This window comes from Diabrotica virgifera, chromosome 8 (assembly GCF_917563875.1).
Source record: "Diabrotica virgifera virgifera chromosome 8, PGI_DIABVI_V3a".
NCBI lineage: Eukaryota > Metazoa > Arthropoda > Insecta > Coleoptera > Chrysomelidae > Diabrotica > Diabrotica virgifera.
In genome coordinates this window covers 174,279,129-174,304,171 of record NC_065450.1, presented here as the reverse complement: position 1 = coordinate 174,304,171, position 25,043 = coordinate 174,279,129, and the positions used below count along the sequence as shown (strand labels likewise).

General features: G+C 34.6%; 1 protein-coding gene across 4 annotated transcripts in view; it reads left to right on the top strand.

Moving 5' to 3' along the window:
* LOC126890503 (zinc finger protein 609-like) overlaps positions 1-25,043 on the top strand; it is a 503,875-nt gene that overhangs the window by 462,736 nt on the left and 16,096 nt on the right. For all 4 annotated transcript variants that reach the window (XM_050659489.1, XM_050659487.1, XM_050659488.1 and 1 more), the window contains 7 exons: positions 2,031-2,261; positions 2,582-2,838; positions 2,975-3,151; positions 3,707-4,055; positions 7,981-8,504; positions 10,375-10,649; positions 20,120-20,535. In XM_050659489.1, coding sequence (XP_050515446.1) covers positions 2,031-2,261; positions 2,582-2,838; positions 2,975-3,151; positions 3,707-4,055; positions 7,981-8,504; positions 10,375-10,649; positions 20,120-20,535 — 2,229 coding nt within the window. The remainder of the gene's footprint in view (positions 1-2,030; positions 2,262-2,581; positions 2,839-2,974; positions 3,152-3,706; positions 4,056-7,980; positions 8,505-10,374; positions 10,650-20,119; positions 20,536-25,043) is intronic.

Below are 25,043 nucleotides of genomic sequence, written 5' to 3'. Positions count from 1 at the left end.
TAAATATTGTATTTAGATGAGATTTAAACCACACTTGATTGTAATAAAAATTACATTTTCATTTGTTTTGACGTGTAGATCTCCAAATATTACTTATCTTCGATCATGTAGGTAAATAGCCATGTTTTATATAGCCATAACCACATGAAGCAAAATGTGCAGCAAACCCATCAACATAGAATGTCAGAAACATATCATCTATCTATAATAACTGCAGAAACACACAAAAATCAGAATTTGATATCAACCCGAGGATACCACACCCAGAGACATGTTAACCGTAGACAAGGCATACTGAGCAAAAAAGCGTAACGCGCGGCAGTCGATCGGTGGTCTATCTATCTCTTTTTACTAAGCGATACCGCTCATATGACGGGCAAATGGTTAGACCACTCAAAATGAATATTGACCAATGGCGTCCTTGATATCGGCGTTACACCTCAATGCACAGAACGGCCCATAGCTAGCCTAATCTACAGGTTATTATATTTATGACCACATCACCCTTAAAATCTCAACCCAAAACATGGCTATTTGCCTACAAGATCAAGACTAAGTAAGTCAGCTGTCAAATTGATTGACATCATAAAGCGCCATTTGATATGCATCTACAGGTTAATATGATTTCTTAATTTATAATATTTTTTGAAAATTATTTCTGGATTGGAAATCCAAACGTCAAAAAAAAAATGCAAAATGTAATTTTCATTACAATTAACTGTAGTTTAATCCCATCCACCCATCTAATGGCACTACAGCCCAAACCGGGAGTCAGCCCTCTTCAGCAAGCTTCAACAATCATCTCGGTTTACTGCTGTTCTTTTCAATGAACGCGTTTTTAGGAGGTTTCTGGCATGATCATCTCTTCGACTTCCCATTTCTTTTTTGGTCTTCCAACAGGTCTTTTTCCTTACATTCTTGCATTTAGCAATTTTCTGGGGATTCCGTTCTAATGCATGCGGACCACGTGCCCTGCCCACCTAATATCTGCAGTCTAGTGTATTGTGCTAGTGGGTTTAATCTAATATAATTACAATGTTTAACTTAACATGACACATGAAAATAGTTTCAGAGCTCTTTAAAAAAAAGGCGTTCGATCCAATATGAAGAATGCAACATTTGCATACAAATCTACATACAGTAGAGCGTCGATTATCCGAACTAATTGGGGGACATGGGTGTTCGGAAAATCGATTTTTTCGGATAATCGAACTTTATTAATATAGGAATACCTCCTATTTATCCATAGACGAAAGAAAGTATTATTTACATACATACATACATGATACGTGTATATCTTTAGTGACAAACAGGATAGAAATTAAACAAAAAAGTGCTTTATTTGCAACAAAATGAAGATTTTTCAAGCATTAAAAAGTCTTCAATTTTCTTCTGTCGAAGCAATCCTACCTGTTTACGAGCGGCTGGGTTATGTGTTTTTTAACCATGTATCTGACGAAGTATTTCAGAATGGATTAAAAAATATGAAATTTGTTTTCGGTGTCAGTTTGGCATCACAAACTATGTGCAACAAAGCTAAAACTCTCTGGGATCTTTAGAGGAGAAATAGGTTCTCCCCGAGATCTTTTTTTTTTTTAAGTTTTGAGTAAACCGCTTATATACAGCATCATCTAAATCCGTATTTAAGGCAAGTTTTATCGTATTACGATTTGTGAATCCGTCAGAAGAATGACGCTGAAACATAAAGTTACTTATGTCCGTCTTTTGTTTTTTTATCCGTCTTACCAGCCTACCAACTTTGTATTTATTGGATAAATTGGTTGCAGATTCACCTCTCTCTTACCGTTTGTTAATCTCGTGTTTATTTTTCATAGAAAGGACAATACGCTTACGTTTAGGTATTTTCAATCGAGTTTTTACGTGACAAGTCGGGAGTTCGGATAAGCGGTCGTTCGGTTGATCGACGTTCGGATTATTGACGCTCTACTGTACTATGGTTTTTACCTTTATTAATATTTACTAAGTTTCGTTTAAATGAGAAATTGAATACATTTTACATCTCTTATTAGGCTCCAATCTGCTGGAGGTACCTAGCCAACCAGGTACACCGCGTAGCACACCACCATCACCAGCTACCCCTCAAAGCATACAGGAATTGCCACCGGTAGCTAGCTCACCTACTGTGCCTATCGTCGAGCCACCCAAAAGTGTCGTCAAGCCGGGAGTGTTACGGTATACCTCACCTGATGAGTATCCAGTTGGTGTTGGTTTATTCTCTGGAAATAAACCGCAAGTGCAAGGTAAGTTATATTAATGCATTCTTTTTGTATTCTTGCTAACTTGGATTCTTGATTTTTATCTCTGAGTCTTTACCGTCTTGCACATTCATATCACAAGTACGAGTATGAAGGTATGTCATTAACTCGTTTCTTGTCTTGTTGTTTAATGTTATGTGAACTATTCGGCATACATACTGAATCCAGTCAATTTTGTTTCCAAAATCAGGACATAGCAGACAATTCAAGGATAAACGAGCTTTTCAACTTCTAATTACCAAATTAAAGTAAAATCCCATTCATAAATTTTTTGTCCCAATTCTTAAATTTGATTTTACTTTTAGGAACACCAATATCAAATGCTGGTCCGTTATCAACAGCAAGACCTACGACAGGACCTTTAGAGCAGCCCATTGTTCAACCTGAGCCACCAACCCAACCACAGACATTTACTAACCAGTTACAATCGCAAGTAGGACTATCTTCACCACAATTCACACAACCTCCCTCAATAATCATACCTACCCAAAACGCTAGCAACACACCAGGACAACCATTATCACCTCATATGCCGCAGAGCCCCAAGATAGCTCAGTTCAAGGTATGTATATTGTATATTTTATAAATAATAATCCGTTGTTTTTAATACATTGCTAAAATAAGACACACAAAAATAAACATAAATATTTCTAAGTTCCATAATTCTTTTTAAATTCTTACATTATTTTGTAATTTAGGTTAAACCAACATCATCATTAATGCCTGACGAGAAGAAACAGCAAAGCTTGAATCAAAGTTGCCCCAAGACTCCAAATTTCACAAAAAAGAAGAATAGAAAATCTCCAGCCGGCAGTCCTCATCCACCTCAATCCGAACAACCTGTTTTTGGATCAGAACAGAGCGGTCGTGAAGAAGTAAGTAAAGTATTCTCATTTTTATCACTGTTGACTCACCTTATTCATAGTAGTCGTCTGTATACCCACATATCAAAAGCTTCCAAGCGTTTAAGCATAGTCTCATTTCCACTCAAGTCCACGCTTCCACTCCATATAGTAGCACTGGAAAGATAATATAGCAATATCTTATTCGAATTTGGAGGTCAATACTAATATCGAGGCTGCAAAGGATGTTCCTTATTTTTACAAATGTAGATCGGGCTCGTTCTATTCGGCTTTTACTGTTTATGGTTGGATCCCGGCTCTCATTGAAATTACTACTGATATGCATGTTTTTCTGTCTAGTATGGCATCTCCGACTTTTATACCGTCATCGTATATATAATTTTGCTTGCTAACTATCACATATTTAGTTTTCCTAACTTTTAGTTTTAATCCATACTGATTACAAGTCTGACATTGATCCAGAATTGATCTAGTACTGATTGAGCTAGAACTAAATTTAGTGTGTGAGAAAACCTATGCACACAATGCATAATTTTTTAAAATTTCTAATGTGGCATTTATTTTTAGGTACAAAGTCCAGCATATTCGGACATCTCAGATGATGGAGCGCCTGTTATAGAAACGGAAATGCCCGATAAGAACAAACCTCAAGATAAGAAAGCTGATCCCAGTCAACCATTGCCTCATATGGCTCAGTATGGTATGTACCATCCGTTCTATGGACAACATCACCAATATTTAGTACCGCCTGCCCAAGAAAATAAACCCAAGGAACCAGAAAAGCAACCAGAAAAAGTTGTAGAGAAAGAAGCCAAGAAAGAGGGAAACGAATATCCCTCAAAGGTGCTACAACAACATTATTATCCATATGGTTATGTTCCTGGATATGCCTACAATATGGATTCAAATTACGGTGGTAAGTTTTAAAAAATATTTTAGTTACACACAACCAAACAAAAAAACGAACACACGAAGTCAAACAATATTTATTTTAAAGCTCTTTAATAACAATTAAATAAAACAATAAAGTATTTAAAACATAAATTGAAACTAGTTTTAAAGTCAGTTGTTTTAAAGTCAGTAGCATAAAAATTTTATTGTAAAAAAATACATAATGTTTAAATTGTTTTTATTTATTTTTTTTGTTTTTTTTTTGGTAGTCAGTGTTATCACCTCTAGTCCTTATGCAAGCTTCAGTTTGATTGGGCACCCTCCTAATGAAATTATCAACATTTTGTTGTGGTAGGTTGCCCCATTCTTCAAGAGTAGATTATACTAGCCGTGTGGATTATCCCGGCCCGGCGAGCTCTAATTTTTCTTTTAAGCGTACCCTACAAATATTCTATAGAGTTAAGCTTGAGTGAGCAAGTAGGCCACTCCAAACAAGTGATACCTTCTGCTTCAATGATGTCTCTAGTCACTGTAATGCAGCGGTTCCCAACCTTTTTTCACTGCCGTATCCCTTGAGATAAATTTATTTCAAATTGTACCCCCAAGAAAAAAAAGTTGCAAGAACATTAATCATTGAAAGTAAATATTTACGCAAGAGTTTTTTTTTATCTTTTATTTGACAATAAAGTTATTGTTCCAAAATTAGGCCTATATTATGTTTCTAGTAAACTTAGTAAATTCTAAATACCAACTGTAAAAAATAATAACAAAGTAAATACAATATTCCTTATCACAAAAATCTACTAGAATTAGCAAATAAGTTTATTGAAAAAAAAAGAAATCAAAATTATTCTTAAAACAAGTCAAAACTGTTTTAGTGTGACCCTTGGGCCTGTTTTGTTGCACATAATATTTTGAAGTCAATATCAAAGGTTGATAAATACACTTAATTAAATTAAATACACTAAATACAATTTTGTGGCTAAGGGTCCATATTCATCCCTAATGCTCACCCAGAATTGTCCAAGGGGTTTCTTCTTGAACTCGGATTTCAAGGAGGAGTCACTTAAAAGTTCTAGGAGCTTTTCCATCTCATGAACGTCAATGTAGCAGTCTTGACGTTTTCTTCATTGAAAGGATCTGCAATCCAGTTCTCTCCGTCACCTCGTTTAGGAAAATACTTTCTAAAAGAGTCCTTCAGGTTTGGCAAATGTGTCACTATTTGATGTTTTACTTTGTCAGATATGGGCAGATTATTGTCACTCAAGAAATCATGAAGCGTGCCAAAAACTTCAGCTTGATTGTTTTGAATACAGGTTTTCCAAAAATCAATTTTCTTCAGCATGGATTCAATTTTATCAGCAACTTTGAATACTGTAATTGAGTTGTTCTGTAACTCTAGTTGAGTTTATTGATCTGAGAAAAAATGTCAGCTAAATAAGCAAGCTTTTGAAGCCAGTCACTATCATGAAACTTGGAGGCTAAATAAAAAGGATGCTCTTCAAAAAATACTTGCAGTTCATGTCTGAGCTCAAAAAGTCTTGTAAGAACCTTCCCGCGAGATAGCCACCTTACTTCCTTGTGCAAAAGCAACGTGGAGTGAATGCCACCCATACCTTCACAAAGCACTTTGAACAGTCTGGAGTTTGTTGCATTGGCTTTAACAAAGTTGACTACTTTAACTGCTTCATTGAGAACATCATTCAAAGAAGACGGCAACTTTTTGGCTGCAAGACTCTGTCTGTGGATGCAACAATGGCTCCATGCTACGTGGGGGGCCACTTCTTTTACGCGCCCTTGAAGACCGATATATATGCCAGACATTGATTTTCCTCCGTCAGTGCATATACCACACAATTTACCCCAGTCTATTTCTTTTCACAGAAGTAGCTATAAATCACATTGAACACATCTTCCCCTGTAGTACGCTCAGTTAATGCATGGCACAGCAACAGATTTTCTTCAAACTCCTTGTTGGGATTTACATACCTTGCATTAACAAGTAAGATTGTTAGGGCAGCAATGTCCGTACTTTCATCAACTTGGATGGAAAAAAAATCACTGTCTTAATTGCTGAACCACTTTTTCTTCAATGTACTTAGAAATGTCTTGAATTCGCCGTGAAACTGTGTTGTTTGACAGCGGGATGGAGTTCACCTTACGAACAAAGTCCTGACCAAACATACACTGAACAGCATCTTTTATACAAGGGGCTATCAAATCCTCACCTATTGTGTGGTTTTTACCACTTTTTGCAATATGGTAGCTAATTTTGAAAGAGGTTTCCACAGCATTTTCATTATCTCTATTAACTGATGAGAAATAAGAAGAAACCACGCCATCTTTCCCATAATTTTTTGAAAGTCGTTTAAAATAGGTAATTTCTTTATTTTTGTGCTGGGCGTGTTTGGATTCAAGGTGGCGCAAAAGTAAGGAAGGTTTCATGCTACCATTACCTAAAACTTCTCCACAAACAACACATAGTGGGTTTTTACTCTCCTCCTCTCCAGTAAACGAAAAGCCATATTTCAAGTACTCATTTGAATATTTTCGTTTCTTTGAGGAAGTTCCAGTACTAGTACTAGATTTCTGAGGTTTACTATCACTGGTACTCACACAAGAAGAATGTTCTGCTGCTGAGTCCCGGGACGTACTAGGCTTGCTAAGCACCTGACTTGCCGTATCAGTCTGATTTGTTTTAAACGATCCAGTTTTTAACCACTTTTCCATCTTCTTGATTACAGTTAAATCGTTTACAAATCAGTCAAAAACTAACACGCACAATAAGCAAGTAAAAAGTAAACTGAACATAAAATCACGTAATGATTTATTACGTAACTTACGACAAACACATAAAGTCCGCCATTACCAAATATTTTTGGCGTACCCCCAACCAGGTCGTTGCGTACCCCAGGTTGGGAACCGCTGCTGTAATGGTATGTGGAGGTCCATTATCATGCATGAAAATTAAATTTTCTCCTGTTTCACCTCTCCAGAGCCTAACTACAGGTTATCAATATACCTGTAAGTAATTAAAATTGATTGGATGAAAATTAATGGAGTTTTTTACGGATCACAATTCCTCTCCAGAACAATACACTTCCCCTTTTATATTTGTGAACAGATCTGACAAATTTCGTTCTTGCTTGTCTTCCTCTACCTCTAGTAGAGGTACGAAAGTACACAATTTCGTGGGTCATCTGATTTTACACAAATCCTGAGTTTTTCTGAAAATAGCACATTTTGTCAATTCCCAATGTTCCAGTTTTGGTGGTGCAGACACCAATTTAGGCGAACAATCTTGTGCTGCCTGGATAACTCGGAAACCCATAACTGTCTCCTGCTGTATACTTCTTGGTACGAACTCTTATTCTTATCGTTTCAACTGAAACAGTGACACCTGTAGCTTCCAAAAGCTGCCTTTAGAGCTGCAGGGGAGAAATGGTTGGGTGTCTTCCAGCTGATTAAACGATCGGGGCGAGCCGTTATTACTTTTTGGCGACTTTCCCTTGCTTTATTTTTAAGTTTTTTAGTTCCTATTACCTTGCACAGGTTTTGGACAGAATGCCCTGTGTTACGTCTAGCTCTGCAGCTATGTCCCTCTGAGAACATTACTTGCTCCACAAGACCAATTATCTTTCCCCGTTGTAAGTTCTATAACCCCACACGAGGCATATTTTCATTTTTGGACGTAAAAGTTAGTTTATGTATTTTCGTTCAATTTGCATCTCAAGCAAATAACATATACCGTACCGAGCTGTACTATCTCATTGTCTTATCGATTTGTTTATTTTCAATAAAAAGCTTTATTCTTCGCTAAAATAACAAGTTTTTTCAAAAGCAATCAATATTCCTTTGAAATACATGGTGACTCCATATAAGTTTGGTTGTGTATATTTAAATATATCTATTACACATTTTTCAATATAAATAATAAACATTTTTTGTAGGTGTTCAAATGGTTCAAGATGACAAAATGAAAGAAGAAAGATTAAAAGAAAACCCAAGTCCCATCGAGCAAAATGTCAAACAACCAACCCCCATCCCCAACCCAATACAAGTCCCAACTCCTGGCAAAGTCAAAGATCCAAATATCAAAGACAAGCATCAAAACGAAAACCATCAAATCCTCAAAGAAAGTATAGAAATTAAAAATCAAATGAATCCATACTTGTACTCCAGGCAACCACAACAACAGCAACAACAACAACAGCAGATGTCACAACAACAACAACAACAACAGCAACAACAGCAGCAACAACAACAGGCGCAACAACAGGCTCAGCAGCAAGCACAACAACAGGCGCAACAACAAGCCCAGCAACAGGCGCAGCAACAAAGTCAACAGCAGCAGCAACAAAGTCATCACAGTCAAAGGGAGGAGGAAGTGCGAAGGTTCTACGTGTATTCAGATCAGAGGCGCAAAGAATCTCAGCCTATGCCTGAACATAAATCAAGTTCTACACCTAATAAGGTCAGTAAAATCATGCTTTGGTAGGTTTATAGCAAAACTTAAATTAAACAAAAATGTCAATGAATAATAGGTTTGTTCGAGCATCAGTTTCAAATGGTTTGAAACCATCAGCGAGTAGTCGACCAGCGCGAGTCGAGGGGATAGTACTGGTGACTGTATTATGTTCTCTCACTGAGCAACTGTTTGCTGACGGTTTCTGACTAGTTTGACTGATTGCTAGAACAAATCTAATAATCTAAATATGTACTATACTGTTCGAATTAATTGGGACAACTGAATTTTTGTTTCTTCTAAAATCTTAGCTTAATCATTTCATACCATAAGTGATACTAAAAAATCTATACAGCAATACGAAGTATGACTCTTTTAGCAGAAATGACTTCTTTAAGGGGGCGGGGGTATGGTGCCGGCACGCTTGAGCGTAGTGAGAAACGTTAAACAACTGTTCGCCTTCTCTTTTGTAGATTACTCCTCGGTTCAAAAATCATTCCAATGTGCATCACTTTACGATTTGGCAGACAAATAAGAAGATGAAGATGCAGTTGTCAAAACTTTAAACGCATTTTTCTAAAAACTGCTTTTTCAAATGCGGTGGACATTGTAACTGAAAAACTACTCGGCCGATCTACCTGATATTTTGCACATATTTTCTTTAGAAATTTCGTGAGGTAACACCGTCGAGATATTTTTCGTTTTGTGCTTATTTTTTGTTCAACAATAATAAATCTGTTGATTTTCACAAAATTTTTACCAAAAATTTCGTATTTTTGACTTCTGAGTGATACCAAAAATTCAAAAATCATTTAAAATAAAAAAAACTCGACTTTGTTACCTCGTAAACTCATAGGCTAATGGACCGGGATAGTGTGACGTCAAAACGGCAAAAAAGTTTCCAAACAAAGCAAACGTTTGACGTCTGTCAATTGATTATACACGTGATTTGTGTAATCATTTTTAATTTTATTTTGTTTTAACAATCATAAATATGCACATTTTTTCTAAAGACACAATCCTTGTTAGTCATATCAATCATATTGCTTTTAATTTTATAAATGTCCCTACACAAAATCAAGGGTTTACACACTACATAGTACTTACTGCGTTTCTTTAGGTTCTTAACTTGTCCTATTTGGAAATTTTGGTGGGAAATATACTATGAGCATTGATTACAATCGCGGGTACCCAACACATTACCATTTTGTAAAAAATTAAACATCATACAAGCAATATATTCCAATTATAAAAACGAAAACAAACACCACGTGTGAATTTTTGCTCTGTTTGGAAACTTTTCCAGAGTAGCCAACATTGATTTGAAGTCACGACTATCACGGTCCATTAAATCTTTTTGAATGCTTTGTTTCGTATGATCCAGTGACGAATTCTGATGTCCACCGCAAAATCCATTTTTTTTGAGCTGCCTGTCAAAATTTGTCACCAATGGCTTATTTTTCAATATTTGGGATTGGAATATTCTTTGAATTGTACTTAATAATGTATTTATTTAATTTAAAAATAAAATAATTCTACCATAGCTTCGAAAAACATTCACAAAAATGTACTTGATATGTTGATTTCAAACCATACCCATCCCCCCCACCAATAACACGTCTAGGCATTGAATACACTGACTGTTTCTTGAGAATATGACATAACTTCTCAAAGGGATTTAGATCTGGTAAACTAGCAGGCCAATCAAACACTTGTATTTTATTTTCCCAAATTAAAGTCCGGACCAATTTCTAATTGTGCCAAAGGGTCAAGTTATGTTAAAAAATGGCAATTAATCAATATGCTATATACAGGCCTTGTAAACCCTTAGCTTTATTATGAATGTACACATAAAATAATTCCGCTTTTATAATTTTAGATTCAAATGCCTCAGAGTCCAAGTTTAAAACCAAAAGAGATCAAAATGGAAGAAAAGAAGGAAAAAGAAATCAAACAGGAGGGTGTGAAGCCGACAATGGAGACGCAAGGTCCTCCTCCTCCGCCGACTTCGCAGTACGCTTACATTCACCCTAGTTATATGCAGCAAGCGCACTACGGGGCGCTACCTTTTGATCCCAACCACCCTATGTATAGGGGCATCATGGTACCAGGTCCGTATAGTGGAAGTCCATATTTGCATCCGCCTATGCAAAGGTAAGAAATATTTTTAGTAATGGTCTTTTTATTATAGTTTTATATTTAATATTCTATTGAAATATATACATCATTCTATACATCAAAATTGAAAAGCGAAAATTAGAAACGGGCAAAACCATATTTTTCAAATGAGTTATTGACATAGAAATGTTCTATTGTCCCCGCTTGTCATCCTAAAAAAGGTTCTAAGTGCCAACATTAAGATTAGAGTTTCAGGAGCTTCTCCTAGATGTCGGTGGCTGTATGTACGTGCATTTTCTTCAGAAAGGTTGTATATTCAATGGTTCAGATATCGCTACTGCACTGCAAGACCTCTTCATGTGTAGCCGTGTGCTTTTGTTGTGAGTGATAATAGTTGATCGTAGTGTAATAAAATGGAAAAGAATCAGAAAAAACGAAGACTTACAGGCAGTGGTTCATTTGGCAATGAGCAGAAACGCTTAAAATAAGAAATATCCCGCCGAACAGGTTTGAAAGACAAACATGATTTTCCAATATAACCTTGTGTATTTTTTGCAGATCACATGTATGTGATGATTTCATTCCATAGATTCCACTTTTCTGACCAACTTTTCTTCAAACAGCTGCTTCAGATTGAAGAAGATGCTTGAAACAAAAACAATGATATTCCTTAAAATGTATCTCATAAAAGCTAAGGCACTTACGCCTTTTCCTAATTTGCTTCTTTAAAATATTGTTACACTTCTTGAAAATAAGTATATTTTAAACTCCAATACAATTTCAATACTTTTTACAACTTTAACAAACTGTAAACTTAAAAATCTGAATTACAACTATTCCCTCTAATGTCAAGACCATATGTTTATATACATTTTCTGACGTTCTAGACGTCACTGGACATTTCGGGGTTATTCCATGACATCTCGAATATTCTCGTACTTGACTACTTCTTTTTCACCAAGGGACTTTTTTCTATATGGGATCAATCTTACAGAACTGTCGTAACAATACAGGGTTGCGAAAAAGTCTGGTAATTTCTCGGAAACGATTTTTATAGATTTTGGTGGGTGAGGTTCTTTTAATGCGGCCGATATTATAGCGGTTATTACATTGTTGTCAAATCTTCCGTTTTTCTGGAAATCTAATGAACTTTCTTATTTCAAATGGAACACCCTGTATATTTTTTGCGTTTTGGAATTCTTAAGGGGTACTGATTATTTGTCATATGATATTCCCTAAATGCCATAATTTCGGAGTTATTGCTACATTTATTAAAAAAGAAAAATTAAACAATTTATAAGAATCAATTTTTTCGGCCGGGGTAGACATTATTTTAGGTTCCTTGGATCATTGTGAACAAAAAAGGTCTTTCGTAATTTTCCTTTAAAGTTAATCGTTTCCGAGTTATAAACAATTTAAAACTGAGAAAAATCGAAAAATTACGATTTTCTAGGTTCAAAAACACAAGTAAAAAATATTAAATTTGAAACTACCAAGTGCAAAAAATCAGGTTCAAGCCCTATTTTATCAGCTACCGATAAGCAATTCGGTCTTGTTTCATTTTAAAATATTATTCTTTAATTGTTAATGCCCGTTCTCTCATATGCGCTTCTTTAATAATTAAAAAAACAATATTTTAGAATAAAATTCTTATAGGTATCTGATAGGTTTGATCTTGAATTTAGGTACTTTGTAATTTAAAAAATTATTTTTTTTATTTGTGTTTTTGAACCTTGATCGTAATTTTTCGTTTTTTTTTTCGGTTCTAAATTGTTTATAACTCGAAAACCATTACCTTTAGAGAAAAATTACAAAAGATCTTTTTTGTTCCCAATGATCCAAAGAACCTAAAATAATGTCTGCCCGGGCCGAAAAATTTGATATTTATGAATTGTTTAAATTTTTTTTTAATAAATTAATGTAGCAATAACTCCGAAATTATGGCATTCAGGTTAGGAATTACCATATGAAAAATAATCAGTATCCCTTAAGGATTCCAAAAAAACGCAAAAAATATTCAGGTTGTTCCATTTGAAACAAGAAAGTTCATTAGATTTCCAGAAGAAGGAGGTATGAAACATTTTTCGTTTTTTTCGGGTTTAAATTGTTTATAACTCGAAAACGATTAACTTTAGAGACAAATTACATAAGACCATTTTTGTTTCCAATGGTCAAAAGAACCTAAAATAATGTCTACCCAGGCGGAAAAATTGATTTCTATAATTTGTTTAATTTTTTTTAAATTAAATGTAGCAATAATTCTGAAATTATGGCATTTAGGTATAGGGAATATAACACGAAAAATAATCAGCATTTCTTAAGGACTTCAAAACGCAAAAAATATACAGGGTGTTCTATTTGAAATAAGTTTATTAGATTTCCAGAAAAACGGAAGATCTGACAACAATGTAATTACCACTATAATATCGTCCGCATTAGAAAATCGTTACTCACTAAAATGTATATAAAATCGTGCAAGCCGTTTCCGAGATAATTGAGGCTTTCCAACATAAAACTTATATACTCTGTATAATATACTCCATTTAATAATACAAGGAAAGGTAGACGAAAGAAGAAGGGACAGGTCGAAGAAGACCGGTCATGGCTTAGAAACCTGCGACAATGGTTCAACAGATCCTCTGCTACCTTTGCCAAATTGTCATCAATAAAATTACTGTAGAGTTTCAAGCAAACCTTTTAGATTTATTTTGCTTCGTTTTTATTGTGCAACAGTGTTAACTACGCAGCTGCCTTTATCCATTCAGCAATTCCGGGATTAACTTTCGTGATCGTATGACCAGCCAGCAGGAGTGCGCGGGGAAGCGCGATTTCAGGGTCAAAAGTCAGACCATAGGAAAATGAGATCACGGTACACAGAGAACCGGTATGCCGATTGTCGTCGCTAAATTTGGTTTCGGCCGCGCAGCACGTCACGTGGGAACCTAACAGATATTTGCTTATTGTTTGGATGCATTGTTTCGTATGTAGTGGCGTTAAAAGTGAATAGATTGAGGCGGTTTTAAAATATTAAGCTGTTAACGATTGAAGTAATTCTATATTATTTTATTTAAAAATTGTTGTTTATTAGCATAACTGTGTATTTTTAAAACTATTATAATATAACTATTAGTTTTATAGTAATTTATTAAAACCGAAACTATAATGCCATTTGAGGTGATATTACGCATGTGCAGAACACGAACATATATTAGAATGAGGGATATTAACAGAAAAAAGTTTTAAAAACTGCCAGAGATCCCTTGACAAAAAGATATCTAAATTTTCTAATTTTAAAAAATGATTTTATTTATAGATATTAACTCTAATATTATTAATAAAACTTTTCCCGCAAATTTGTTTTTTTTTAATAATATACATAATATGTATTATACAGTAGGAAAAATGAAAGAATACCCATGAACGAACATATAAAACACTCTGTATTTTCCTGTCACCGTGCCACACAAAAAATTGGCCAGCGCAAGTACATGTAATATATTATTACATGTATTTGCGTTGGGCAATTTTTGTGTGACACGGTGACAGGAAAATACAGAGTGTTTTATATGTTCGTTCATCGGTATTCTTTCACTTTTCCGACTGTACATAGTATTAATATACATAATTGATTTAAAGTTAAACCAGGTTAGGAATCTAAAAATTTAAAGTGCGAACATTTTATACATACATATACAGAGTGGGCCAAAGATAACAGTCCACCTCGATATTTGGCAGTATTTATTAGATTTTAAGGAAATGAAGAAACAGGTCGATTTTTAATCTCAGGGGCATACATTTTTACGGTACATACATCTGTCATTTGTCAACCCCCTCCCTTCCATTTCCCCCACTCCTTATTTTTAAATAGGGAATATGGGTCGTGTGCTACCTCATTTGAAATGTTATTAGATTCTTTATTCAGTAATATTAACATTGACATAATTATTTATACAGGGTGTCCGAGAAAAATTATTTTGAATTAAATTAATTGACACAAAAAGAAGAATGTATGCAATTTATTTAAATCAAAATACATTCTACTACTGACAGAAAACAGAGAAAAATGTTTATTTGATAAATAAATATTGTTTTTCTTAAATTCAATATTCAACCTACCAAGAGGCAGATGGGTGGAAGCTTGAATATTGAAATTAAGCGAAGAGCAATGTTTATTTATCAAAAAACATTTTGTTGTTTTGTGACAGCAATAGAATATATTTTGAATTAAATAAATTACATACATTCTTCTTTTTGTATCAATTAATTTAATTAAAATATTTTTTTCTTGAACACCCTGTATAAATAATTATGTTTATGTTTATATTACTGAATAGAGAATCGAGTAATCTTTTAAATGAGCTAGCACACGACCCCTATTCCCTATTTAAAAATAAGGGATGGGGGAGTGGAAGGGAGGGGGTTAACAAATGACAAATGTATGTACCGTAAAAATGTGTCCCACTTAGATCAAAAATCGACCTGTTTCGTCATTTCCTTAAAATCTAGTAACGTACTGCCAAATATCGAGGTGGACTATTTTCTTTGGCCCACTCTGTATATGTATGTATATTACAGTCTAATAAAATGTGCGCACTTGAAATTTTTAGATTCCTAACCTGGTTTAACTTAAAATCAACATTTTTCTATTTTGTAAATAAAATTTGAAAGTCATCAAGTAATTGGTTCTATTCATCTAAAACTTCAAATTTCTTAATTGATTTGTGGTTAAGTTTTTATTTTTAGTCAAATATTTTTCAACAATCTAGAATAACAGTAAGTAGACACAATTTTATGTGAAACATTTTTACAGACCCAGCAGTAAAGTGAATGTTTATATTATTTCTGTTTTATTTTTTTAATATACTATGGTGAATGTATATTGGACAACAGATACCTAAAATCTTTATTTTTCAACGGAAATTCATGTTTAAATTAAATGCACATTGGAAAATGACAGTAAAAAGAATATACAATAAAATTTCTTATTTAAAAGGCAATGATAGGTACATAATTTTAAAATTCAAACAATATTACCGCTTCATTTAGCATTGCCGGATGAAAATTAAGGTTCCCATATGACGTCACGCGTTCGCCTTCCATGCGTGCGAACATACCGGTTCTCTGTGTACCGTGAATGAGATCACATAAAGCGGCAGTTTCACATAGCAGTTCACTGTTATCGCAGCGACTGTTAGGTAAGCGTGGTTTGACTGTCAGCTTTTCTTCGTTGTGAATCATACCACTTCGATTGCAGTAGATTAAAGCGGTAGTTTCACATAGCAGTTCACTGTTATCGCAGCGGCTTTTAGCGGTGGAGATATATCTACTGCGATGGGTTTTACTGCTACCTACTGATTCACTACCCTTATGTCAAAATGAAATAGTCAGTTTTTAAAGATGGCACCGAATAAAAAAAGGTGTAGATGGTGTAACAACTTATATATTACTATTGAAGAAGAAAATATTATGAAAAAAAAGTACCCTCGGTTACGAAACGAACATACAGTAAAAAAAGATATTGGGTGAATACACCCTTATTAAACAGACCTGGCTTGACATGGAAAATAATTTATTAACAGAACCATTAAAACCATGGCACTGTTGGACAGTAAATAATCATCTGTGCTCATTCCTGTTGGTTGGCTATCATGCATTTTCTTATTTTCTAGTAGATACGTTGCTCTTATGGATGCTACCTTCTTTTTTATGGTTTCTTTATCTATAATCTATATCCACCTTTTCCGCAATTTTTGCAATTGCATCCTTTCTCTTAAATGAATAAAAACATTTTTTTTCGTCCGAGAATGTAATGTATTTTCGCCATTTTTATTTTATAAATAAGTTACTGCGATCGCAAAACTAGAATTATTTCTACTTATGGCAGTAATTCTTATAACAATCTACTGTGATCGAAGTGGTATGATTCACACGAAGAAAAGGTGACAGTCAAACCACGCCTACCTAACAGTCGCTGTGATAACAGTGAACTGCTATGTGAAACTGCCGCTTTAGACATTCGATTCGTTCGTTTCGTAAGATTCACATCACACAAGAGACAGAAAAGGACTACGCGAAGCTACCGGCTTTTTGTAACGTCGTATAATATCTAGTTGTAATTATATTTGTTTGTCTAACCGGACTGCCCTTAAAATAATTAGTTCATTTTGAAGTTGTTCATTTTTTATTTTCAATAAATCATTATAACGAGTGTTAATTAAGTTTTCCATCACCTGATGCCAGCTTACACAGGGTAAACGCGAAGATACAATTCCGCCTTCTGCCCAGAATTTATAATTACTATAGCCAATTTAATAGCCAACGCTCGATAATCGAGCACGACACCTGAAGAAGATGACTATTTTGTGTTCAATTACATAAATTTCTGCAAAACTGATTATAGAGTATTATTTCATGCAACATACCCCCTTCATCCATTCAGATAAAGGGTAGTTATACAAACTAAAATTAATGGAAGAAGGCGGTATGTACAGTTTTTATTTATTTTTAGAAAAAATACTAAAAATAAAAACAAATTATCAACATGATAGGTAAAGGAATGCTTATAGCAATATAAATAAAGCTAAATAACACAAACAATATTTTCATGATAAAAGAAGAGGAATAAAAACTTTTAACTGCCCATATCTCAAAAGGTAGGCTTTGTAATAGGGTGGTTCGAAAAAAACTTTTTTTTTTATTTCAGATCGCTATAGTGCGTAAAAGTTGCCATTGGTATAGACTTGAAAAAAGCACTAATTATTATTTTTTTATTAATTTGTCTTCCGGTCGCGCAATGCCATCCAAGTTAGCAAAAATTGTGAAAAACCTTAATTTTTCATATATTTTTTTAACAGGCCAGATGGTTTTAATTGCGTTCCTATACCATGAGTTAACTACTAAAAGTATGTAAAATCAATATAAATGCACTTATTATACATTTGTTTCGTATCTTCCGGTCGCGCAACATAATACAAAATGAGTAAAATTAGTAGTTTTTGCAAAATTTCAAAGTTTGACTGTTTGGTACAATTTAATCATACGACTTTTAGAGATGGTATAGTTTAATTTAATTACAATAATATATTTAAAATCCAAGCATATAAGATAAATTTTGATATTCAAGTGGAATTCGGTCGCGCAGCTTCGTCAAAAACAGCAGATTACCGAAAGACGAGGCGAAAGTGACGACTGCCAGCGAAGCGCGCGCTGCCACAAATGAAGATACATGTGGGAATACCTCTACAATGGAGTATTTGTCTTCTCCATTACAACGAACTGACATTCCACCACCTTTTCCAACACTTAGATGAAAATACAACAGGCCCAATAGGATATTCCGGACCAATTGGAAAGGCCCTACCTGATTGTGAAAGAAGACTTATTGATTTTAATCCTATTGATTGTCAGATTCCAAAAGTTGACAAGCGTATTCTTAGCAAGCACCAATAATTGTACTTGCTTGAGATATCAGAAGTCATCAAGTCAGGACGTTGTTCAGAAGACTTTGTAGTGGGTACGTGATCCTATCCCAATTTCACATTCAAGATGGCTTACTACTGCAAACCGAGTTTTGCGTTTATACATCAGTGTGTCCAACCCTTCTGAAAATCTGAGAGAGATTGTCACATTCATTCTCAAATGTTATAATATGCCTATGTGGTTTGCCACAAAAATAAACCACAAATTCACAGATGGGTCTAGACATGATTACAAAATCATTGAACATTCAAGGTACTTACCAGAAGAGCTTCTTCAAGTTGTTGATCCCGTTTTACAACGGGCTTACTTTTCCCATCCCTAAAATTTACTTTTGGCTATGGTAACTGATGACAGAAACCATATCCGAGAGCTGGGCTTTAGGCGTATCATGAAAGAAAAGCAAGCAATATCTGAAAGAGACTCTATCAGAATCTTTAAACCACCAAACTTAAACTTTGAAGCTAAATAGTATTACTAAACTATCAAATGGAACACCAGTACACTGGCTCCCTTCTACTGCTAAGAACATTGACTAATGAAGAGATAAAACAGTATGTGAGCAATGACTTCAAGCCTGTTATGAGTATAGATACTTTGCCATGCCATACACAGGCAGTTGAAAGATGCGTTAAACTAGTGACCGTAGCTTCAAGTAAAGTGCGTGGACACAGTTCCAGAGGCGGCTATATTAGAACCACATTATTGCACCGCTCAGCGATGCCAACGATTAAAATCAACAACAACTGGTAGTCTTTCACAATTAGGTAGGGCCTTTCCAATCGGTCCGGATATCCTCCTATAGTGCCTGTTGTATTTCCATCTAAGTGTTGGAAAAGGTGGCGGAATGGCAGTTCGTTGTAATGGAGAAGACAAATACTCCATTGTAGAGGTCTTTCCACATGTACCTATCCCTATTTGTGGCTGCGCGAGGTTTGCTGGCATTCGTCACTTTCGCCTCGCCTCTCGGTAGTCTGCTGTTTTTGACGAAGCTGCGCGACCTAATTCCACTTGAATATCAAAATGTATCTTAGATGCTTGGATTTTAAATATATTATTGTAATTGAATTAAACTATAGCATGTCTAAAAGTCGTATGATTAAATTGTACTAAACAGTCAAACTTTGAAATTTTGCAAAAACTACTAATTTTACTCATTTTGTATTAGGTACAGCTGGTTCCTAAAAAAACTGATACGACTCTTAGTAAGATTTGATCATTTTGAGCAGTGTATGATTGGTCTGACATTATATTATATTTATTATGACAGACAAATAATAAAATAAACAAACAAACAGCCATTTTTGAGGTTGAAGAGTTGAAGTTATCTGATAAATTTTAAGATTTGGCAGTGACAGTGACAGTATGTAAATAATAAGTATTTATCCTTCAAAATATAATAAATAAAATATAATTAAACTCATATTCATTATATTACACCTCATCAAAAGCTTTTTACAAGAACATAGTCAGCGATTTTGACATGACTTAGAGCCAGACTACATCAAGATCCCCTATAAATCGTGCTGGTTATTGCCTTGCAGCGAGACAAAAAAGATAAATAAGAAGAAGAAGAAAATACACTGCTCAATTTTCTACAAAATACGCTTTAAGAGTCGTATCAGTTTTTTTTGGAACCAGCTGTACGTTGCGCGACCGGAAGATATGAAACAAATGTATAATAAGTGCTTTTATATTGATTTTACATACTTTTAGTAGTTAATTCATGGTATAGGAACGCAATTAAAACCATCTGGCCTGTTTAAAAAAAAATTGAAAAATTAAGGTTTTTCACAATTTTTGCTAACTTCGATGGCATTGCGCGACCGGAAGACAAATTAATAAAAAAAATAATAATTAGTGCTTTTTCAATTCTATACCAATGGCAACTTTTGCGCACTATAGCGATCTGAAATAAGAAAAAAAGTTTTTTTCGAACCACCCTACTTTGTAACATACCCCTTTCTTCCTCTTCTACAAAACTATCTATTTGTATTATACACACTTTAAAATAAACATGTAATTTTCAGGTATCACGCTCCTGAAGACTTGTCTCGAGCTCCACCTCCGACGAAAGCTCTCGACATGCTGCAGCACCACGCTCAATACTACTCTTCCCATAAAATCCACGAACTCCAGGAGCGAGCCATAAAGTCTCCGACACCGAAAACTTCCATGGCGAGTTCCAGCCCATCGACGAATAATCCCGTTAGCGGAGCAGGAGGTGGGGGAGGCGGCGGTCCACCACCTCCCGGTCCACCATCTGCTCAAGTACAGATGAACGCCCCACCGACCTCCCAACCTGGTGGTGTAGCACCAACGAGTGGCAAGCAAACACCCGGCGAAGGAAAGGAATCGCGATCTCCGCCTCCACAGAGGCACGTGCATACACACCACCATACCCACGTTGGACTTGGATATCCAATGTACCCCGCCCCTTACGGAGGTAAGTCATAGTTTACTTTTTGCTTTAATGTTTTCGAAAAGCATTTACAAATAAAACACTGATAACTGTTGGTTTCTAGTCTTTGTATGGACTCTGTCTAGAGACTCTCAGTGGTCGTAATTCAATTTATAATTACATACGTGATAATTAGAAAGGAACTTCTTCCTCCTAAATGCCTTCTCTATTGAGGTTGTCTATCAATATGGCAAATTTTTCTCTGTTCTGGGCTTGATGAATTAAGTCATCTTCTGTTGTGTGGGTCCAATCTCTGATGTTTCGTAGCCAAGATTTTTTCTTTCTTCCTATACCCCTTTTACCTTCGATATTGTCTTGTAATATTACCTGGAGCTGCTCAAATTCTCTATGGCGCATTATGTGTCCTAGATATGACGTCTTTCTAATTTTGATAGTATTATCCAGAGGAGGACGTGTGTTCATTATTGTCAGTACTTTTTCATTCATAGTTCTGCTGGTCCAGCTGATTCTTAACATTCGGCGGTACATCCACATTTCGAATGAATTCAATATGTTGACGTCATACTGTTGTAGTGCCCAGGTCCCAGGGCCGCGTTTAGGTCAAATGACGCCCTAGGCAATTCTCTAGTAGCCGCCCTTTAAACATGTACCATTTTTGCGAAAAAAATGCAAGCAGAATTTTTTATTTAAATAAGAAAGTTAGGTTCTACAAATAATGTTTGGAAATGTGTTAAAAATATCCTTTATTTTGCATCAGGCGTAATGTTACATATTACTATTATAAGTATGTTTGAGCGTTTTGACCTGTGCCCAATGCATGCGTTTTAAAGCATGATACGTAGAAATTGCCTGTTCGTAGGCGCGCCTACTCGTTCGATTTTAAACGAGAGATGCATTGAAAACATTACTCAAGCACTATGTGTTTATAGCTTTGTTTAACAATAAAAAAATTAATTTTTAGCAATGCAACTAATCAAAACCGGTATAATTTGACATGAACTTCAAATGCGGTAAGCAGAATTGCTATTTTATTTTTTAATCAAAAGTTATTTGGGTTCAAAAATTGCAATTTTTCGATATTTTGAAAGTTCAACCGCGTTTATCTCGAAAACTATGCATCTTACGAAAAAACTCGTAACAACACTTTTTGCTTAGAATGACCCCAAAAAATAGAAAAAAAAAGTTTGTTTTGCTAAAAATCGATGTTATGTAATTCCTCAAGTTCTTTGTTTAGCACAATCTTATCGACATCCGGATCAACTGTTAACCAAAAATTCGTGTTTTACGAGACAAAATATGTACATAAAAAAAAACTTGGGTAAGTCCATCTGAATAAAGTCGGCCGTTGTACCCCCCTTAGACTGTTTATTAATTAATAAATGTCTAGACAAATTGCATATTTGTAATGTACACAAAGGTACATACAAATTAAATGAAGAAAGATCAAAATCCATTGAGTAGATCCCAAGATATAGAAAATGATAGTAGTTTTAAGCTGCTTTTTTAGTTTTTGACTCATGCATTTGTCGGCTCCAGGCAGGTAGCTGACAACTTTTTTAGTTACTTTCGACCTATAGGATGAAATCCTACATGTTTCCTGCCTAGAGTTCGCGTCCGTTTTTTAATTATTAACAATTTGGTGCAATCAAAGCAGTAGCGCACCCTTCACTTACCATGACTAGTCACCATTTGAACTACATTTTTAAAAATTCGAGTAAAATATCACCTTTTCGAATATGTAAAAAGATGATTTCTACGGACAATTATTTTTAAAGCTATTCTAAATGTTTATAAACTAGGATATTAAATAATTTTTTATCTTTTATTAATACATTTTGATAGTATCACTTTTCTACTTTCATTTGACATAGGTACGCAGAATTTTCCTATCTTCATTATTTTCTGTCATTTGTTATTGCAAAACAAAGGTCTCTGGGATAAACAAATAGAATAACTTTTAAACTAATTGTTATGTACCCCAATAACCAACTATAGTGAAACACTACAGTTTTTATAAAGGATTTTATGTTACAGTTTTAGTTTAGTAAAACACTAAGTTAGTTTTAGTAAAAGTTATTAATAAATAACGATTTTTAGTTATTTTGCAGTTTACGAAGCAACAAATTAACTTTTTGACTTTCAAAACTCGTCATTTTGAAGGTTTTTCAATATTCTAAAAAAATAAATTTTGTAATTTTATGTCAACTATTTAGCTTTTTAATTGAGTGCAAAAAATGGAAAAAATCGCATTGACAGGAAACATGTAGGTTTTCATCCTATAGGTCAACAGTCAACAATAACTAAAAAAGTAGTCAGCTACCTCGATATTTCAGTGTCCCGAACATGGTCTATTTCTTGCTTATTTCCCTGGAGTATATCTGTGCGACGACACGAACCTTATCTACTTGTAATAATACAGTATGAAAATCCCAACTCTAACTCAATGTCCTACTGTAGACAAGTCAAATCTTTAGTTTCTGCAAAATGTGCAATATTGAAGTGTTCAATGGCCCACCGCATTTGCCCAGCTGCTGGCGGCCTAATAATCACTAAATTTATGACTTCCGCCCTTTTTGAATTAATAGTGTTAAACAAACTGGAACATGAAGTAAAAACCACTTCTATGTAAAAGGTATATTTACTAAAAATTTTTAGAATCCCAATGGATTCAATAAAATGAGTTCATCAGAACGTTTTCAAACCTATCGGTCCATCATCAGTGATTTGAATACTTGCAAAATAGCCCCAGAACCAAACAATGGTTGTGATAATAAATAAATCTACATTATGTTGAAATAAATTTAAAATGGCTAAACGCCGATGTTAAAGGATTAAACCTCTGGGAACATGGTGAAACTCTACCCGAGGACCCAATCAACCATCTTCGGTCAACGATGACTACTAAGTGAACTTAGTAGTCATCGTTGACCGAAGATGGTTGATTGGGTCCTCGGGTAGAGTTTCACCATGTTCCCAGAGGTTTAATCCTTTAACATCGGCGTTTAGCCATTTTAAATTTATTTCAACATAATGTAGATTTATTTATTATCACAACCATTGTTTGGTTCTGGGGCTATTTTGCAAGTATTCAAATCACTGATGATGGACCGATAGGTTTGAAAACGTTCTGATGAACTCATTTTATTGAATCCATTGGGATTCTAAAAATTTTTAGTAAATATACCTTTTACATAGAAGTGGTTTTTACTTCATGTTCCAGTTTGTTTAACTATAAGGTATACAGCCAATCCAGGGAACTACCCCTTTTTAGTTAATAGTGTTAAGATAACAGAATGCTATGTTTGTTTTATTTTTGTTATGAATGCAATTTGTTTTATTCTATTTAGAAATGAATGCCCACTTCTATTTCATTGATGGATGAACATACATACTTGTTATTCGATTTTAATCTTTATATACAAATACTTTTTTGTACAGTATTTTTGCCGCCCTCTCACAATTTGCCGCCCTAGGCAACTGCCTATATTGCCTAATGGATAAAGCAGCCCTGCCAGGTCCCACAGCCATATAGTAATAGAGACCACACATAACACTTTAGTGTTCTCAATCTTATTGTGACTGATAGCTTGGGGTTACAGAGCATTTTATGCATGGTCATGAAACCAGATCTTGCTATTTCAATGAGACTTCTAAATTTCTTATAGTCTAATTTCATTTCACTGACAAATGTTTGACCAGTGCATACTCTCAATACGGAACTTGCATAAAATTTTAAATACGAAAAAAATGTTATAAATCACATCAGAACATAATTTAAAACATGTATCAAAGATAAAAAAGTTTTGTTTGTCTTTCGTTTGGCCCCTAAAGACGATTAAAAATTCAACTTATACCAGCCAGCCCAAAACGCGTCGTGAGGTCATCCGGTTATATGTTTACATTCTCACCAACAAAGTAAACAAAATTGTGTATAATTTTAAATTAGACATTATAAACATCAGTAGAAAATACAGTTATGTGATGTCACAAGTGTTTTTGATCGTTTGAACTATTCACAGAAAACTTGTACTTTTACAAAATGGTTTTATTTTCCATAGTAAACCTTCTTTCCTTTCCTTCAAAAACTGTCAAACTCCAATCTCAACAAACTGGAATATATTATTACAATGACATACGATGAATGTCATTAGAATATAAATCTTTTTGTCTTATTCCGCGACGATGAGCTGGCCAAAAACCCAAGTAGGTAGAGGCCAATAAACTAAAGAAGAAGAAGAATATACCTAAATATAACCATAATCATAACTATAATATAATAAAGATTTTACGCGCTCAGCTAGGAATTAAAAGATTTTACGCGCTTTTAAAATACTTTTCATTTTCATTCCTAATGCTGGTACATAATAAATTCTTGTTGCTGACTTCTTTTTTAGTGTTGCTAAGTACATTCTGCTGATGGGTTTGATATACATTTTTCTTCTTTGTATGATTAGAGTAGCTTCTTTGATTGTGTTCTTTTTCATGTCTGTTTCTCATGATCATGACTGTTGATGCATTCTGCACTGATTGCA